Source organism: Eurosta solidaginis, chromosome 1 (assembly GCF_040869045.1).
Source record: "Eurosta solidaginis isolate ZX-2024a chromosome 1, ASM4086904v1, whole genome shotgun sequence".
In the NCBI taxonomy this organism is placed as follows: domain Eukaryota; kingdom Metazoa; phylum Arthropoda; class Insecta; order Diptera; family Tephritidae; genus Eurosta; species Eurosta solidaginis.
In genome coordinates this window covers 286,105,593-286,127,208 of record NC_090319.1, presented here as the reverse complement: position 1 = coordinate 286,127,208, position 21,616 = coordinate 286,105,593, and the positions used below count along the sequence as shown (strand labels likewise).

At 36.8% G+C, this 21,616-nt stretch overlaps 1 protein-coding gene across 3 annotated transcripts in view; it reads right to left on the bottom strand.

The window, feature by feature from the left end:
• Positions 1 to 21,616, bottom strand: part of jdp (DnaJ domain-containing protein) — a 171,997-nt gene that overhangs the window by 78,151 nt on the left and 72,230 nt on the right. For all 3 annotated transcript variants that reach the window (XM_067761034.1, XM_067761033.1, XM_067761035.1), the window contains exon 3: positions 13,904 to 14,005. In XM_067761034.1, coding sequence (XP_067617135.1) covers positions 13,904 to 14,005 — 102 coding nt within the window. The remainder of the gene's footprint in view (positions 1 to 13,903; positions 14,006 to 21,616) is intronic.

Sequence of the window (21,616 nt, the reverse complement as noted above, 5' to 3'; positions counted from 1 at the left end):
TATTCGGACCTAAGTTTAAAGTAAAGTCGTGTTATCGCACTCAGACCTTAACACATATATTCCAAGACTCTTCCAGTGGTTTAGCGAATCAAAACTCATTTGAAAAACGAGGAAAAGACTTTTGCTGATAAAGCGACATAGAACGCTTCAGCCGGCCAACAAAATCGTCAGACTTTAGTATATGGAAAATTGATTTTGTAGTTATTAAAATTGATCTTTTAGTCAAATATTCAAGCACCAAAAATTATCTTTAGCGTTCAACTAGGAAGACATACCTGTTTGTCAACAGTAAGGGTATTTGTGGACCAGCATTGGCTCAGCAGTCGGTAATAATAGTATATACTCGAATAACTACCGCGCCCAATTTCTTTTAGCAGCTTAGTGGTGTTTCAAGCAGACACACCACAAGACACTACAACGTAAAAAATTGCTCCTAGCTCCAGTTTAGAATACACCCCAATAGGAAACGGAAACGAACTATATTTTTTTTGGGTAACTCTTTTAGCGGCGGCCACCGTGGTGTGATGGTAGCATGCTCCGCCTACCACACCGTATGCCCAATTTGTAGGGAAAATCAAGAGGAGCACGACGCAAATTGGAAGAGAAGCTCGGCCTTAGATCTCTTCGTAAGTTATCGCGCCTTACATTTATTTATTTAATTGTTTTAACTTAATGAATGAAAATAATATATCACTGCGGAGCCCATCAATTTGTATCTCTTGCCTTTAAGAACGAAAAAAATGAATTGACAAATTTATTGCAATTTTTTCATTTATACTGTGGCGAAGGTTTGGAAATTCCTGATTATTCTGCACCTTATGTTATAGTACGAATCGTTGGACTGTCAAACAAATAACTCAAATATTCAGTATAGCGAAATATTCTCTATTCATTACTCTACTTTGGCAGTAGTACTTCACAATTACAATACTCGAGTACTCCACTTAAACCGTATTTAAAACAAACTGATTATTTATACCTCAGCTTGCGCTGCTTTTATACTCTCGGTAACCTTGTTCGCATATTTCTCCTAAGGTCTAGGGTTTTCGCGAACAGCTGCTTATTTATTTCTCCTTTAGGTATCTGATATTCACGTTTGTCTTCTAGCTACATATATGCGTGAGTAATAACTACTGCTCTTAGCTGCTGACTACTTGTATGTATGTAAAATATTCTCTTCGCTGTTTACATGTATATGTGGCGGCTTGCCTTGTTGTTTACATATACATATGTGTGGTTGCTTACTTTGCTGTTGCTGTGCAATTATTTACTAGCAGCATAGTGATGTATAGAACAGCTAGTATTCGCAACAATACGATTTTGATAGTGCTGGGTCTATTTCGAAAAATACAACTATATATAAGGGGGCATGCCATCACAATGCGAGTTCAAACTTTCGTAGCGCAAATATCTCTGAAAGTATTTATATTACACTATTCAAATGGGGTGAAGGCTCATGCGACTTGTCTCATATACCCCCAGAAAGGCGAGAAACAAGGGAAAAAGCATGGTAGTAACTTTCTTTCAAATGAATTTTCATCCTACACATATTGGAGAGTAAGAAGAAAGTGTGTAAATTAAAGTGCACTGTCATAAAAAAGTTTAATTTTTTCGGTATGGTGTGTTCTTCGAAATAAAAGGCATTGTCTCGTATAGAATAAACCTTTAAACAAATATGTAATTAAAATGTACAAAACCAAATACTCATAAGTTCATTGATAAGAATTAATTACATATTATGACAGTACATTTGTGGTTTTTTATTTTCAATGGCACTGAAAATCAATTAAAATTCAATTTACTTACATACTTGGCATGTAAAAACATGTACATGAGAATATTTATGGACATAAAAATGCATTGATTTCTGAGTTTTTGTTTGTTTGAAAAATTCCAGTTCAATGCCTGGCTTTCACATATTCTTCGTAACTGTCCTATTATCAATAGCATAGTTACAATAAAGCAAATTTTAAACCACAACAATTTTTTTTATAAATTTTATTGTTATATGCGCTAAACCTTTAATAAATGGGAGATTAAAAATAAGACAATATTAGTTGCTTTGTTTTTCAAGCGAGCTTGAAAAAAACTCTTCAACTGGCTAGACAGCTTCATCTTTGTGTATCCATACAGGTGGTGGAAGGAAATCAGCTAGATGGTACTTTTTTTTAGCTACTTTCACATTTCTACTTCTGGCGCAGTACGTTTTTGACACTTTTCCAGATAATTACAAAACAAAATACATGGAATACCTGTGTTTATCTGTATGTATGTCACCGTACCACAACGCTGTTTTGTATTTTGTTATTTTTATATTTTTTATCTGTATATTCGTATTTTATCGAATTCTGGGGAAATACCTCTTATTTGAAATCTTCTGCGAACGTTGGATCGGCAAACTGTTGAATAAATCACTCCAATATTCAGTATTGCATACTGGTCTTTATTTAGATTAGTACTTCACAATTATACTTCAATATCACGTACTTTACAACAGCGTGTTTACATCAAAACTGAATACTGAATAGTTATTACTCAGCTTGCGCTGCTTTGATACTCTCGGATTCCTCGTTCACCCATTTCTCCTAATTTCTAGTAACTTCGCGCACAGTTGGGTCTCATGTTTGGTTAGTTACCAGCTATATACATGTATATCTGTAGTCAATGCCTCTACCATAGCCATAGGCGTGTGTATGTGTCATTAACTACTTCGGCTCAGGCATGCTTAACCAACGAACCGATATCATTTCGTTACGATAATTAACCTTAATAAACGAAACAAAGTCATTTCGTTTCGTTTAGAAACGTTAGGAACGTCAAATTAACGAAATGATTTTCTTTCGTTTTCTGCCATATCAAAACGAAATCAAATCGTTTATGTTGATTATTAATTTCAAACTATGCTGGCAAAGCTGATTGATGGCGGAGTCATTAAAGGTGAAAGCATTAGCCAAGCTGATTGTAACTTTTCTCATGAATTTTGACAGTACGAACATTTCTCAGAGTATTTTTGACATTACCACTAGCATATTACATGTAGTTTGTGTGTGTATGCCCGCTCACTGTTACCACCTTACGGCTGCACCATGGCTATAGCATTGCCAGCGCAATTCAAACATAAAGTATTACGTTTTTGTTAACGTTTTTAAAGTTCACGAAAGCTTTTCGTTTCGGTTAAAAACGAGATACAATTTATCTTGATAATTTCTTTATCGATAATATTTCGAAGTGTTTCAACGGAAACGGTAGAAATTTTTTGATAAACGATTAGCTTAACGTTAAGGTGCATCCCTGCTTCGGCTGATGACTACATATTTGTGTGTGTGGGATATCTCTTCGTTGCTTTCTACATAAGTGTTGCTAGCTTTAATGTGTACATGCACATAAGAGTGGCTGCTTCATATATTTGTTGTTGCGTGATTGATGCTAATATTCGTCACAGTATGTACATTTTATTCGCTCATTCACAATGTACCCTTTGTTGTTGTTGTTGTTGCTTAAATGATTTCATTTCAAACTGGTTAGCCAACTCAACAAGCTTACTTCTTGTGGTTACTTTGTATTCAATTCCTTAATCCACCTAGCGTTCCAATAGCTTGCAAAAAAAGCGGCTATTGAAAATTAAAATAATGAAATAGCAATGTAAAATAATATTAATAAATATAATAGAATTCGCTGAGCGTGATATGCCTACGAGGCAATTAAAGCCAAGGTTATCTCCTAATTCGTGGGTTGCTGATTTCGCATTTTTCCCTCAAATTGGGGAACGGGATCTACATTTTTGCCAAACCATTGCCGAGGGGCGACCCACTAAACATGGTTTTTCTAACTCAAGAAAATGTTTTCAAAAATTTTGGTGCTGCTTTTCCAGTTACTGTTTGAACAACATGGCAAATTTTTAAACTAGATTATGTGTCCATAACGTTCTTCAAATCGTGACGGTTGTTGTTGTTTTTGTTGTAGCAGTGCTTCGCCCCATCCAATAGGTATGACCGATAACAAATTGTTGTTAATATCCTCTAACGGGGTGTTCAAGGAGACATGCTGTTTCACAGGGTTGGACCATAATGGAGGGGTGTTAGAGGCGTTGGTTCCACATTACAATTGAAGATATGGTTGGTGTCATGTGGGGACACATTTCAAGCAGGGCATAAATTTTGTATGTCGGGGTTGATTCTGGATAGGTAAGAGTTTAACCTGTTACAGTATCCAGATCGAAGTTGAGCTAGAGTGACTCGCCTTTCCCTAGGGAGTGTGCGTTCCTCTTCTGCAAGTTTAGGGTATTGTTCTTTGAGTACAGGATTCACCGGGTAATTCCTGACATATAGGTCCGACGCCTTATTGTGGAGTTCACTGAGGACCTGCTTATGTTTTTTGGCTTCATACGGCTGTGTTCTCATATTCTCATATTTCCTCATAATGACGGAGATGGCTCCTTAAACCCTGGGTGGTGTTGGCTCATCAATCGCGATGGTAAGTTCTCTTTTTACCATCTGGCGCCAATCGGAGATTCCAAATTATGTAAGATCGTTCTACTCTTGATTGCTGCTAATCGCCTTGATGCCTCCCTCGTCTTCCGCTCTTATAGCCAAGTATGACCACCTTCTGGCACTATGCATTTTCATCCAGTCATGACCTTGCCAACGCACTCGCTAGGTTCGTTGGGTTATGTCATACATAAATCTTACTTTAGAAGCGAAAGATTACTTCTCCTTACCTTCGGGAGTCGTACATAGACAAAAGAATGGAAAATAGACTCTTCTCATTTCCCATTCTCCCAGTTTCAGTAGAGAAAGCCTGTAAGTATACGACATGGTTGCAGCTTCGATACAATTGCAAAATGCCTGTTTATGACTCCAGGAAATACAATCGGTTCGTGGATTTGGCGAGTCTCAATTGATTCCAGTGAACTGCAATTTTTGTAACTTAACACGCTGATTAAACATTGGAAATTTACTCGCGTTTGAATGTTCGGAAAGCTCCCTAGGCTTAATATTCCTGATTTCTAAGAACATCGTGGTTAATCATTTAAAGGCAAACGACTGCTATTAACCGTGTATGACTGCAATACTTACCATAATTTATGACTTTCATTGAGCCACTGCTGTCATGAGATGTGCTCCCTCATCCACTCTTACGACACCTTAAGCTCATGAACACAAACCTTAAAGAAAATAGATACCCTATTACCGAACCTACCCTATCTCAGCCCAGGAGTCGCTTTTCTTCCTTGGGTGTGGTTTATACGAATTTGCTGGTTTAATGCACTCTTCTGGGCTGCTCAAAATTTTTTCTGCAATTTACCAACAGTGATTTAGACGACTCTTCGCTGGAGCATTTGTCCATTTTGGTTCCATTGTGAGCATTTAAAGAAACATCCTAAGGGTTTTTAAAATCCCTTATTTTGTTCAATCATATTTTGACGTACCCATGTCCGGAGAGCCAATTACACAGAAACATATCCGTACTACATGAAATACCCGTAAAATTTTTTTGTTTAACATACATTTATATAAACTAGAGTTCGCCCAGTGGTTGAAATTCAACCACAGGAAAGGAAAGGATAGGAAAGGAAAGGAAAGGAAAGGAAAGGAAAGGAAAGGAAGGAAAATTAATGGAAGGGAAATGAAAATAAAAGAGATATAATTTGTCATTTTAATATAATAATAGGAACATTCGATAGGTAATATAATGAATAAGTAAGCTCAAAATAGGGAAATTTTATATTGCTCTGGGAGGAAGTGTATGATTTAATCAATCTGCTTCTCGTAAACAAAAGGTAGGATAAGGAAAGGTAAGGAAAGGAAAAGAAAGGAAAGGAAAGGAAGGAAAATCAATGGAAGGGAAATGAAAATAAAAGAAATGAAAGAAAATAAAAGTAGAGGAATGGAAAGGAAAGGAAAGGAAGGAATATGAATGGAAGAGGAATGAAAGTAAATGGAAGGAAATAAAAAGAAAATTAAAAGAAAGGAAAGGAAAATAAAGAAAAGGTAAGGAAAGGAAAGGAAAGGAATGGAAAGTAAAGGAAAGGAAAGGAAACGAAAGGAAATGAAAAGAAAGGAAATGAAAGGAAAGGAAAGGAAAGAAAGGAAAACAAATGAAAGGAAATTAAAAGAATATAATGGAAAAGAAAGGAAAGCAAAGGAAAGAAAAGAAATATACTTGATGCATGATCAGCTATGTATTTTTGTTAAATTTTATTGTGTACAAAGCAACTCCTCGGCCATGCTCACGATTCAGCATAGTACACAAAAAGCAAGTACACACAGCGTGTATATAGTATGCATAAGTGCATGTGTAGTGGTGTGACTTTTATGTTAAATTTTTTGAATGATTTTTCAAATTTTTTTATTTATGGATAACAGTGCAGCTCAAAATTTCCTATTAATACATATATAATTTGTATACCTTACAATTATAGTTTAGCAGAAAACGGTTACACATTTTTTCATCTTGTCTATTTATATATAAGATATCGTGTCACTGTCACAAAAAAAAAATTATCAGTCCTCACACCACGGACGCTGTTGCTACTAGGCTAGATCGTTTTCAAACGTTGGGCGGAATATAAGAAATATGTTAACTTTCCTAAAATCGATATTTATTAAAATTAAGCACTTGATATTTTGTTTGAACTAATTATTCTCTACGTTTTCCCATAAATTGTGTGCATTAAATCAGTTAAATTCTCCATTATGGGGCTTTCTTCTTCGCGTTCCTTTTTAAATTGTCAGCTTGGCTGATGTCATATCCGATTATCTCGACTTAGGAAAATATGAGCTAAAAAAAGTAAAGGTGTCTAAGTTCGGTTATAATCGAACATTATATACTCAACGTGAACTTTAATTGTACATTTCAATTCAGATAAATCACTTTTCTATATAACACGTTGCACCGTGGTGGCTTAAAAAAAACAACACAAGCAATTTTACGATCTGCAATTGTGTCACAGTGATACCTTCATTTTTTAAAACGGTTGAATAAAAAACCCATACAACTATGTTTACGACATGCAAATGCATCACAGTGATGCCTTGGTTTTAAAAGGGGGTTGTAAAAACGCTAATTTCTAATAATTTCTTTTAATTTCTTTTCTATTCCTAAGTTAAATTCATTTTTAAATTTACATATGTTCTGACTAAATAAATTTATAAAGAGAAAAATAAACTCCAAAAAGAAAAAACATAGGCATTTCGCTTATTTTTTCATGTAAAGTGCAAAACCGCCGATTTTTTGAAATGTTTGTATGGTGAACCCCCAGGGGGTTCCAGGGGGTGTGCCACTGGCATCGGTGGGTCGGGCATCCAAAGTTAGTGGGGGTCGGTCATACATTTGGGCTCGATTGGAGCACCCTAAGTGGGATTTTTCAAAATTTGCCCCTACCCAAAAGTTCGACGCAAATTGGGGGACATCAGAATTCGTTTTAGAGGTATGGTTCCTTCGGCAAAGTTTCTTATTTTGATTCCTAGAATATGATTTTTACAGAGCAATGGACGATTTTTTTGCATCCCCACAAATCGACACGGCCTAATATGTATGTATGTGTGCATATTAATAGCTAGTTAAAGCTTTCCTGTAATAACAATTTGAGCTTACAGTGGATGACTTGTATGCTTATGCCAAGTTTTATCCACAAAGTTACTGATACATCTGTGGGTAGAAATATTTTCGCATAATCCGTGTAATACTTCCATCTCTTCCCCCTGCGGGTTAGGAAGTTAGCTACCCGCGGTAGGTATGCCTATCGTAAGAGGCGACTAAAGTACCAAATCGATTCAAGGGGTTGTGTAATGCAACCATTTCAAGGTGTTGCCAGCGCTAAATAAATACCTTTTCCAACCCAATTGTCAGCCTCACATACTCGTGGCGAATCCTATTTCATTGACAGCAGGGGGCTCTGGCGAAACCGCACTCCTCATGGATCTAGGGGGTGGGGGTGGTATGGCCTAGAAGGTCGCATGTGGTCATACCAAATCGTTCCCGAGATGGTCGGGCTTGGTACCGGAACGTACCGGATCTGCATCCGTCAAAGCACCATCAACATCGATAACAGTCCCATGGCTACAACAGCAACAACAACAACCAGCCAAGTGATTTCAGTAAGGTTAAGTAATCACTCGCCTTTGCTAGTTTCAAGGTGGGTAGGGGGTGGTTGGGTGTTTTTAACCTCACAACAACAACTGACATCTGAGGTATCAGGAAGATTAAGCCAAAAACCTTGATTTTTCTTACAAATGTCGAACCATCATGGAAGCTTAGCACTTAGATTGGCGAGTGACTATCTGATTATAAGCTTTTGGTTGACTCCGATGTCCACGCAAAATATGTGAGCAGTGCTGCTAATGCACTAATTGGATAACGGTAGCCACGAAAAGGATATCTGGCACAATGAACAATGCGAAAGGCAGTGTGTGCTGTGGATGAAATACCTCTCCTCATTTCTAGATAACGAGGGAAAACACGATCCCGACAACCCACGATCCGGCAGCGTACTATGAAAAAGTGAGATTGGTAATATTTCGCTAAGAAAATAAATAACGGACTATCCGCTGAGCTTTTCATTTGCGGCGGCAAAAATTTGGTAAAGAGCATCAAGTATCCTATGCAATAAATAGACGGATGATTGTATGCTTCTAGCTTGGAATTTATATTTCCAAAAGAAAAGTAGTCCCGAAAACCACGCAAATAACTGAGAAATCGGCTTACTTAATATCGCATGATGATATCACATATGGTGTACTGTGCGAAAGACTGAAGCCCAAATTAGCGAACTGACTCGGCTTTGTCAGTGTGGCTTTAGACCTTGTAAATGTTCTATCACCAATCAATCTTTTATAAGAGCGTACAATTTCTAATAAAGAGTGCCGTATATCGTTCCTTCTCTGGAATGGATACAGAAATAAAAAGAGTGGGCCCTCCGGTAAATGAGCACAAGACGACGTACTTGCTGCCTACCAGGAATGAATCGGCGCATTCGGATGTTGGCAGTTACGTGACTGTTGGTGAAAACTGTGAAGAACTTCGGCTAACTGGGAACCAGAATTAACAGCGAAAACAAACGCGAATTCGCCACTGAGAAGCAAAGTCCTCTCCCGACGAAGAAAACTTATACTCTACACGCCGCTCATCTTTCTTGTCCTGATGCATGGCTCGGTATTATGAGCAGTGTCGAGAAAAAATTTCTCCGGACGATTTATAGTCCTGTCCGTTATACCCATGGCGAGTATCAAAATAGGTTAATGGTAAATTTAGCGCAAATATTAACAGTGTGTATTTGGCCAAACCAAAGACTTTGGTTGCTATGTCGGAGGAAGGCAGAATTCTCTATTTAATTGTGAAAAGAAAGGTAGAGCAAGAATATACCTCCTTTGGTCACCCCAATTGGCGCCAGTTATCGTGAAAGAGGAATGGCTTCCATGACTTGTTGTGAAACGGGGCAAGAACCTGATGCCTATAGGATCATGTTGAGATTGAATGCAACAAAGAGAGTTTATACACGATACCCAATGCTCGAGGTGTACACGCAAAATATCTTTTCGGAAAGAAAAAGTATAGGCAGAAAGGTGTGAGTATGTTAGCTGCTGGTACCCAAAAAAGGGGTCGAAAATTCAAAGCCAATGACAAAATTTCCCAATTGCTCCAACGTGATACGAATCAGCATGCAAATATAATTGAGAAAGCTGGTTATTTGGATGCAGAACAGAGAACTTACTTTTATCTTTCTAGGAACAGTTCTCATCACCACTAGAAAGAAACTCCTATGTAAAACTTATCTTCTTTAAGGGGCAAATTGTGTGTAGCGTAACGAGTCATTTTTTCCAGTTTGAACTAAAATTCCTATCATATAAGAGCATTCATTCACTTCAGTGAGTGACAATAAACTTGAATGCCTTTATGAAGTTTTTGGTATTGTATCGTGGTGACTGTTAATATGAGTGACTGTGACACAAAGTGTCACGGCATCATACATCATCTGGCTCTTAAGCTTTAAGAGTTAAGATTTTCTGATAGTGCCAAATACATAAGAGTGCTGCTCTCTTCCAAAATTAACTGTTGGCTTAACACAGAGTATAGAGTTAAACTTGCATTCTAAGCTAAGCAGAGAAAGCTAGGCAAAAAAATGCAGTATGAGGTTTGAGCTCACTGCTCGAACATACAAGGCGATCCTTAAAGACGGAGGGCTGAAGGGATAAAATAATTAGGCAAGAATAACATGGTAGGGAAAGTTCGACAGTTTGTCTGCGGTGAGATCACAAGTGCTATGAAATCATACCCTTCGGCGTCGTTCAATGTGATTTGAGGTGTACCAACCAATCGTTCTATTTATTAAGAACCCTGCTAATTAATCCACATCGCATGCCTCAGGCTTCACGAAAAGAACTAACTTATACATCCTTTTGTGGGGCAAAGTACTGAGTCTCTCTGGTACATAAAACCCGCAGCCGTGAGACGCCCTATACGCCACAATGACAGCGTTCGATACAAACTATAGGATCCTCTTATCTGTAAGTACCGATTAAAAAGATGGGAAAGCTTCGTCCTAGTTTCGAGATCTCATTTTAAGTTGGTAAGTAATATAAAATAGAATATCACTTATTTGCTTTCATATTGTAAATTTTATGTCCATCACTAAAATTTTAAAATATTTAGTAAACTCCAAAATGTTACGTATACGCCAAGGGCAGACTTCTGTACAAACACATTCAGAATACAAAGTCTCCCTGGGTCACAAGCACACTAGAAATATTCGGTTGCACTTTCGCATAAGATATACAGCTGACGCAACAAACTCTGAAACACATACACCACTAAATACATATAAACACACATACGCACGTATCTAAACGACTTTAGTAAAATATCAGTCAAGCTTAGCTCTCGTAAATTTGGCTGTGCTTTTTTTTTTTTCATTTTATCTGAGGCGTACAATTTCGACATGCAGTTTGGGCCCCACCCACATATGTACTTGCAAAGTGCATGAAATTGAGTAACGTATTGTTGTACAATTTTACTTTAGTTGGCCATAGGGATTTGAAAAACGTATATTCATAGCAACGAAACATTACTTTCTCTCAAATGGTTTACGACTTCTATATGAAAAAAAAATAAATAAATAAATATATATGACATTGGAAAAGAAAAAAAAAACTGTTTGCTTACGAAGCTTTAACTTTACGTTTTGTTGTACACAAATTGCATATTTCGCAAGTTGGCATATTCTCCTATGTGGAGCTATGTACATTTATCCATATATATGTATGTTTGCAGTATGTATGTGCATATGCACAGAAAAATGCAATAAACACTTCATTTCAGTTTAAGTTGCTATAACTCGAGTCGAAATTCATTTCATTTCATGATATCTACACATGACGTTTTATCACGCTTTATGATATTTTTTTATTTTGCACAAAGTGCTTTGTTTGTAATGCGTCGCAAGGAATAAGGTAACAGTATAAAGCAACTTAAATCTGTATATCATGTGCGTATGCTTGTATATTATGTGTATGTATGTTCATGTGGGAATACGCAAAGAATATAAGCTACACAGTTTTCTTTGTGTGAACTTTTTAAACGAGTTAGTGCCATGACAACCATCTGCCTGTTGCAAAGTTCTACAGCACTCATTGTCGTCTATCTTTCACACGCAAGCTGGTTGCGGCTTTAACGCTTACGTATTTTATATTTTTAAAACAGCCGCAACTGTGTTGGTGTGTCTGTAATTTATTTGCGGCGTACAACGAAAATAAACGTGGGTAGATAGGATATGCCCGATGCAAAATCAATAACCCATGTAGGGTGTAAAAAATAATGAAAATAAGAAATTATCACTTCAACATCAGATATGTCTGAATACTAATACAACATTTTCAGCTCGAAGATGAAATATGTATATAGAAAAAAGAAATATAAATTAAAATAAATATATTTCGCTATTAAATTAGAACAGACTGGCAATTTAATCTTGAAATGCAAGTCAATAGATATGATTGGTTCAAGCAGACCATTGTTTTTCTGAAATGTGGAGTGCGCTGAATGTGATAAAAAGTTTTTTGTGTGTTTTGCCAGATCCACTTAGCGACACTCATCTAATTTGGCATGTATAGTTCGACATGAAAGATTATGAATGTCAAGTTACGCATGTTAAGCTTCGAAAGGGTCTAAGCAATTTTAAACATTTTACTGGAAAATCTTGGGAGTATCCAAGCTATGTGAACTATGTGATATAGGTGGGTGGCTTGGAATCACGTCTTTTCAAACTCCTATCCTTATTGGCAATAATTTGGGCGCACAATTTGGAGTCACGTCCTTTCTGACCTTCCAGACAACGCAGCCCTACTCATTGTGTGTTAAATATATCCGTTTCGACAGCAGTAACAATTAATTCCCATTTGCTCTGATGGGTGGCTTAGAATCACGTCCTTTCAAATCTCCCAGACAACGCAGCCTTAACTATTAGGTGATAAATATAAATCGAAAAATTATGTCCATTACAACCAAGCGTGGGGCTGTAAAGTGCCAAAGATTATGTGTAGACTTACGAACTTGCTTCTATCATTAACAAGAGAGGACTCATGACGGGTATTCTGGCTGGACACTGCATTCTGGCGTCACATGCCTTTAAATTAGGCTTGGTCACTGATATCATATGTAGAAAGAGCGGATTGGAGGAGGAAACAATCGAGCACGTTTTGTGCTCGTGCCCTGCGCTTGCCAGGCAATGACTGTAACTGTTGAAGTGATACAGCTGTCAGATCTAGAAGCAGCAAGTGGCATAGGACCTATTACCTTCTAGTAATTGCCAAGAGGACGGAGTTGTTTAGTGCATAGGTCCTGGTCTTTGTTAGGGGTTTTCAGCTTGGTCGTTTAATACACTTCTGGTAACACTACGGACTCATTCAGTCTATGTGAGGCCGAAATGGACTGACCAGTTTAACCTAACCTAACCGACACAACTAATAATCAATTCTCGTTGCCTAGCATACAGTCCATCCCGACAGCTGATCTAATAATGACATACATATATATTCTTTGGTACAAATTCCGTTAATTTTGTATGGTTCTGTACAGTAAGTCCGTAATTATATTTAAACTGATGACTAATCCACTCATCTCTCCTACCTGCTCACCGAGAGCAATCTTCGACCCTTCGACCTGACCATGTGACCGAGCTGTAGGAGCATATCTCTCTCTCTCTTATTACGTACCGCCACTATTGACTGTAAAGGTTTCCAGTGAACCAAAAAAATTAACTGGTAACTGGTGATGAGGAATGCCACGCTGCCTCGAAAAAGAACGGAGCTGTTTATATGGCACGCTTCGTTCGTGCTCACTAGCCTGGTGTATATTGAAGAGTGATCGTGAGGTGAAGAAGGAAGAGAAACGCCTATTTACAAGGAAAAAACGTGAGGCAGAATGCCATGAGTGCGAGAAGCTTCAGATATTGACTGATAGGAAGAATACCCCAAAATTGTTCCCAAAAATCCGGCGGACGACTATACCTTTTTCCCTCTTTTTTCCAAATTTTTTGGATCCGGGACCTTTTTCAGGGCTGGTAATTTTTTAGAAGGGGTGAGGTTAATTTCTTAAATCCCGGTGAGTTTTTTACATCCGGGTCCCTTTTTAACCGAGCTATTTTTCAGAGCCTAGTACTTATTCAGACCAGGGTGCTTTTTAAGAACCAGTTACTTTTTTAGCACGGGTAATTTTTCAGAACCGGGTATTATTTTAGCACCGTGTACTTTTTAATAACCGAAAAGAAATGATTTTTAAACAGAAAACTGATAGTCAAACTAATGTAAGTAGCTTTCTTCTTACCCGGCGTTCAGCTCGTCGGACCGATATATAGAATTAAGTTAAACTTGGGTCCACCTTAGTTGAATTAAAAAGTAACGCCACTCACCTTCAATTTTTGAAACTTGGCTTCAGATTCCTTGTCTCCTGCATTTTTATCCGGATGATACTGCAGTGCCAACACCTTATATTCAGCTTGGATTTGTTCAACCTGTGAAGTAAGATATGACATTTTTGTTTAAGTAGCTCTTATAAATTAGGTCGGGCTCTAACCCAGAATTATTCGCTTTTTTGTGAATTTCCAGGATATCAGTTTCATTTACCATATTCATTTTTTTGTATGGATCCGAAATAAACTCAAATCAGGGAGAATCACTTGAAAAAAATAAATAAATTACAGACGCGATATACCTCCAAAGAGAATTTGGGCCGCGCTTCTTTCTCATCCCACTTGCGCCGTGCTCCTTTTAAATTTTTCTTACAAATGAACGGAGTGGAACCTACTTGTTTTACGCCGATTCCGAACGGCATCTGCAAGGTTTGATGACTTTTCACTGAGAAGCTTTCATGGAAGAAATACGGTCGGAATGTTTGCCAAATAACTTCTGAGAGGCAACACCGCTTAGAAAAGCTTTTTTTCTTATTAAAAAAAACTTGTTTCTAAGTATATAAACCTTGAAATAATTTAAAGTAGATATTTTGTGGCGGCCAGCGTGGCGTGATGGTCTACCACACCGTATGCCCTGGGTTCACACCCCGGGAAAGCAACATAAAAAATTTTAGAAATAAGGTTTTTCAATTAGAATAAAATTTTTCTAAGCGGGGTGGCCCCTCGGCAGTGTTTGGCAAGCGCTACGGGTGTATTTCTGCCATGAAAAGCTCTCAGTGAAAACTCCTCTGCCTTGCAGATGCCGTTCGGAGTCGGCATAAAACATGTAGGTCCCGTCCGGCCGATTTGTAGGGAAAATCAAGAGGAGCACGACGCAAATTGGAAGAGAAGCTCGGCGTTAAATCTCTTCGGAGGTTATCGCGCCTTACATTTATTTTTATTTATTTAAATATTTTGTGCACACCCAATCAAAATAAACAATCTGTTGGCTAAGTGCGGAAAGGAAACGTTCGCAAGTCCAGCCGAGAGGCGACTCAGCTATGAAAATCTTTACCTACAAGTCCCATGATATGAGCATGAGCGTCAAAAGTGTGGTAGCCACATACTATGGTAGCGCTAACATGTTTTAAACTTTTGATCAAGTACAAATAGCCTTCTGGTAAATCTTGAGTAACATTTGTTCTGCGCAAGTTGAATTTTGAACAAGGTCCGGTTATTCAGTAGTTGGTCAAATTTAAACTCCAGTTAAACTTACATACTTAATTGGCGCTTAACCGTCTCAACGGTTATGGCCGTCCAGCAAGGCGCGCCAGTCGCTCTTTCGCTCCGCCAACCGGCGCCAATTGGTCACACCAAGGGAGTTTAAATCGTTTTTCACCTGGTCCTTCCAACGGAGTGGGGGCCGCCCTCTACCTCTGCTTCCATAGGCGGGTTCCGATAGAAACACTTTCTTGGCCGGAGCGTCATCTTTCATTCGCATAACATGGCCTAGCCAGCGCAGCCGCTGCATTTTAATTCGCTGGAGTATGTGGATGTCTGCGTAGAACTCGTTCAGCTCATCATTAAATCTTCTTCGGTACTCGCCATCGCCAACGCGTAGAGGTCCATAAATCTTTTGAGAACTTTTCTCTCAACACTCCCAAATCCGCTTCATCTGCTGTTGTCATGGTCCATGCCTCTGCCCCATATAGCAGGACGGGTACGATAAGTGACTTGTAGAGTATGATTTTCGTTCGCCGAGAGAGGACTTTACTTTTCAATTGCCTACCTAGTCCAAAGTAGCATTTATAGGCAAGATTGATTCTTCGCTGGATTCTTCGCTGCTGATGTTGTTGCTAGTGTTGATGCTGGTTCTCCAGTTAAACTACAGAGCAGTTTTTCAGTCACAGTTTAAGGACATCTTTGGGGTAGGCTTTTTGTGCGGCAACATTGGTTTATTATCATTCAGATAATTTGTAGATGAGGCAACAGCTGGATTTTGTTTACCCAACAAACACGGAAAAATATTTTTCCAGCTTTAGAGATATATATACATATATAGTTCTGGAGCTGCTATTTAACATTATTCCCTAATTATTTTTAAACCTGATAGTTCTCAAGTTGATATGGAACATTGTTCTCCAAACACTATCTAAACTTTGAAAAAGTTTGTAAAATGTATAGTTCTAGTGTTGATCTCCAACGTCATTCCCAAATTATTCTCTTACACTTGAGAGAAATTTAGAAGTGAATATATGGCATATTTCTACAGTTGATATCCTACATTGGATATCGGGTTGAGAAAAAAATATTCCCCAAAGTGGTACCACCAAAGCCAATAGTTGATTATTGTGAGAAAAAAACACCTGGTTGATAGAAGCAACGAAGCGTTATAACTTAAGAATAAATTATACATATCACAAACGTACTATAACTTTGGAGCCTTACATTTGAACTATGTAGGGAACAATTTTTTTTTGCAACATAAGTCGGCAATTTTTTGATTTATAAAAAATCTCTTTTTTGCTGACTTGAGCCACTTTTTCGAAACAACTCTTGAGTTTTTAGATGTTTGCTTGTTATAAACATAAGCCCTAATGGTACTCAAGTCCAAATGATTGTTGGGTATATTCGATGACATTGCGAACGAACGCAAATAACTAATAGGTTAATTAGAGTTAAACCCTGCCAGCTCGGCTGGTTAAGATCAGCTTAAACTTTAGTTCAAATAAAATGAAAAACTGTAAAATAAGTCGAACTTGAATTGAAAAACCGAATCTTAGAATAGACAGTCCACTTTTATTATACTCAGTTGAGCAGAGCTCACAAAGTATACTAACATTGATTGGATAACGGTTGGTTGTACAGGTATGAAGGAATCGAGATAGATATTGACTTCCATATATCAAAATCATCAGTATCGGAAAAAAATTGATTGAGCCATGTCCGTCCGTCCGCCCGTTAACGCGATAACTTGAGTAAATTTGGAGGTATCTTGATGAAATTTGGTATGTAGGTTCCTGGGCACTCATCTCAGATCGCTATTTAAAATGAACGAAATCGGACCGTAACCACGCCCACTTTTAAAAAAAAAAAAAAAAAAAACGCCCACTTTTTCCATATCGAAAATTGCGAAAAACACAAAAAGTGCGATAACTCATTACCAAAGACGGATAAAGCGATGAAACTTGGTAGGTGAGTTGAACTTATGACGCAGAATAGAAAATTAGTAAAATTTTGGACAATGGGCAAGGCACCGCCCACTTTTAAAAGAAGGAAATTTAAAAGTCTTGCAAGCTGTAATTTGGCATTCGTTGAAGATAGCAAGATGAAATTTGGCAGGACCGTTACTCCTATTACTATATGTACGCTTAATAAAAATTAGCAAAATAGGAGAAGGACCACGCCCACTTTAAAAAAAAATTTTTTTTAAGTAAAATTTTAACAAAAAATTTAATATCTTTACAGTATATAAGTAAATTATGTCAACATTCTACTCCAATAATCATATGGTGCAATAAAATACCAAAATAAAAGAAAATTTCAAAATGGGCGTGGCTCCGCCCTTAATTTGTCTAGGATACTTTTAATGCCATAAGTCGGACAAAAACGTACCAATCGTTGTGAAATTTGGTAGGGGCTTAGATTCTAGGACGATAAATATTTTCTGTGAAAAAGAACGAAATCGGTTGAAGCCACGCCCAGTTTTTATACACAGTTGACCGTCTGTCCTTCAGCGCGGCCGTTAACACGATAAATTGAGCAAAAATCGATATATCTTTACTAAACTCAGTTCAAATAATTATCTGAACTCACTTTGTATTGGTATAAAAAATGGCCGAAATCCGACTATGACCACGCCCACTTTTTCGATATCGAACATTACGAAAAATGAAAAAATGCCATAATTCTATACCAAATACTAAAAGAGGGATGAAACATGGTAATTGTATTGGTTTATTGACGCAACAAATAACTTTAGAAAAAACTTTGTAAAATGAGTGTGACTCATACCATATTAAGTACAAGAAAATGAAAAAGTTCTGCAGGGCGAAATCAAAAGCCCTTGGAATCTTGGCAGGAATACTGTTCGTGGTATTACATATATAAATAAATTAGCGGTACGTGACAGATGATGTTCTGGGTCACCCTGGTCCACATTTTTGTCGATATCTTAAAAACGCCTTCACATATACAATTACCACCACTCCCTTTTAAAACACTCATTAATACCTTTAATTTGATACCCGTATCGTACAAACAAATTATAGAGTCACCCCTGGTCCACCTTTAGAACTATGGCCGACTCCCTTTTAAAATACTCATTACACCTTTCATTTGATACCCATATCGTACAAAGAAATTTTAGAGTAACCCCTTGTCTACCTTTATGGCGATATCACGAAAAGGCGTCCACCTATAGAACTAAGGCCCACTCCCTTTTAAAATACCCATTAACACCTTTCGTTTCATACCTGTATTATAGAAACGCATTCTAGAGTCACCCCTGGTCCTACTTTATGGCGATATCCTTAAATGGCGTCCACCTACAGAACTATGGCCCACTCCCTCTTAAAATACTCTATAATACCTTCCATTTGATACACTTGTCAAAAAAACAAATTCCAGGGTTACCCTAGGTTCATATTCCTACATGGTGATTTTCCCTTATTTTGTCTCCGTAGTTCTCAACTGAGTATGTAATGTTCGGTTACACCCGAACTTAGCCTTCCTTACTTGTTTTTCTTTAAGATTGATCAATTATTATTATGGATTTAATATCGGCGGGTTTAGGTACAGAAACGGTGTCCAAAAATGTACTGGGATGTACAAGAGGCGTCCGGATAACATGTCTTTCTTCCTCTTAGAATTTTTGGTATAGTGAAATTATTGTGAAGGACACCTTTGCTGTAAATGCTTATATTAGTGTCACCTTAGTTTGAGCTGCATTTTATTTCATTTTACTTTTGCACTGTGGCATCTCTAAATATTTGACATTTTGCTTTAGATCTTTCTTTTCACTATGGATGAATTGCTTTTACATTTTTATTAACCACAGGCAGTCTTGTATAAACCGTGAAGAAATAAAGACTTTATATATTTAAATCTACATAAATTTATTCGGAACATCCTGACAGAGTTCAGAAGGGGATAAAAAAACCCATATGTATGTGCAGTTTAATTAAAACGCGGTATTATAATTCTAATAAGTTTATTTTAAACCGTAAAAGTAAAGTTCGGGTATGAACGTACACAAACTTACGATAGCAGAATTAAAAGAGCAATTACGGAAATTAGGTGAAAAAACGACAGGCAACAAGGTGGAGCTAGTTTCACGGCTGCAACAATATCAATTAAAAAACATAGATAGTGTAGGGGAAATAGCACTAACCATGGCCAATTCGAGTGAGGAAACTGTAAACGCAGTGACTGAGCCAGGAGCGCACGAGAACACGGAGGCGATGAAATTGCGCAGCGAGGTAAGTGGGCTTCAACGTACAATGGAAGCGTTATCTCGTCAATTTCAAGCAGTGTTAGACGCTACGACGCTGGTAAGTCACACGACGGCGTTGCAGAGTATAGCTCCAGAAAGTTCTTTTGCACATTCGCAGAATTTAGTTTCGCCAACGCAAGCGCAAGCATGTGCACAAACCTTATAGATATTTTTTACTCTATAGGATCAAATGTAAAATTATTTTTCCTATCGATATTTTCTATTCTTACAGAGCCCTATATATCTACTATCCAACTTAACTGGGTATAAGGGATCCTATTATCTAAAATTATGACCGGCCGGCCAAAGAAATATTTATTTCTTTAGTATGGTATGAAGAATATTTCTAACAAAGCATTAAGATAAATGATTTATATTTCCTTTCGTTTTCTTTATTATTTCTTATTAACCTAAGATTTTTCTATTTGGGTTCTATTAAACTAAGTTTATGTAAATAATTATACAAAGAGTTTAGGAGCTGTAATTGATGGAAGAGAAAGATAGCTTTATGGTAGTAGAAGTAGTTCAAGTAATGAGTAAGAAGGAAGGTAGAGTGGATACAAAAATTTTGATATATTTATATCTTTCACATTTTCCAGCAATATATATATATTTTTTTTTTTGATCTATGTGTCATGCGACTCCTGCGGCGGCCACCAAGACAGAATCGTTATGATATTTATGAAGAATTATGTTAATTTTACCTGGATTTTTCACTTTCACTACCTCTAGGGTTAGTGCAATTATTAGATCTTAGAGAACTTGGGTACTTTTTCTTATTTTTAAAATTGTCTACTGCAGTATATATTCTATTATTATTAACTAATTTGTCCCTCAGGACAACTGTGTTTTTACTTATTTTTCAAGTCCTAGATTGTCGGCATTTTTCAGCCTGGCCGAAGATTGTCCTAAGTCTATAACTTCCTCAAAAATCTGGTTGCTTGAATTTTTTTTTCGTAAACATTTTTCTATCCTAAGATAAAAACGAGCGCGACTAGTCTTATTGTTGCAAATTTATATAGCGCTTTATATATATTTATAATAAGGTTCTCTTTGTGAATTTTTCTTCATTTTTATTGCTATTGCTGGTAGAGATTTTTCTTTTCTCTTGTGGTATCTTTTGATGTGTTGTATGCTTCCATTGACATTCAGCTATGTACTCTTTTAGGGTAATTTTTATGATGTGTATATAACTATTTAGAAGGATATTAAGTACTTTTATTTAAAAAAAATTTTCCATCGTGGCTGGGGCCCACTATTTGTGAATATCGATATTGGTATTGCTTCATGATTATCTTTGGGTAGTGTAAAGATATCATGAGCGTCCAACAGAAAATTATGCAAATTCTTGATTTGCTATTCAATTTAGGCAGGACTAATGAAGTTGCCTTTACTGTCGATTGCGACATTTTGAAGGTTACTATTTGGAGGTTTTATTTTAATTATTTGTTGCTCTTCCTCAGCTTTGGGTTTGGTTTTTAGTAATAAGGTGCTAAAGTGGATATTTGTAGATTGGGGAAAAAATTTTAGATGCGCTATTGAACATTATTCAATTGTCTCAATTTGTTCTTTATATAATTTTTTATTAGAATTGCAATTGCGACAATTAAAAATGTAGTTACGCATACAAAAATAGTTAACCACTTATCTGAAATTTCGCCTTTCTTTTCTATTTCCTACTTTGGTTCATATTTAACCAATTTGTTATCAAATTTTTCCTCTTCAGAGATTGGGATACCATTTAGTATGGCTTTCCACCATGAGATTTTAAAAAAACTAACTCGTTATATAATTTTTTATTTTATTTTATTTTATTTTATGAATATTAAAATGAATATTTTTTTTTCATCAAAGCTATTATAATTTAATTTAATCCCTATTAGGGAAGACCATCCTAATCATTCTATATATTTCTTCTTCCTTAGTTGTAGGGTTTTTCGCATCTTCTAATGTTGGTTCCCTATTAATTTCTATTAATTTCCATAATTTTCTTAAACCATTTAGTTCTTTTTCAAAGTTTCTAGTTTCTAATTCTAAAATTGCATTTTTATCCCATTTAAGGGGGTTTTTTGAAAAATCCCTTGGCATCCCAATTTACTCAATAATAATTTTAAAAATTTTTAAATTAATTACTATTTCTTAATTCTTTTATTTTTTGTTTCAGTTTTAGCCTATCTTATGTGTTTATGGTTAAATTTAGTAATCTAAAGCTTTAAGCTATTTCTGTTTTCTTCCTATAT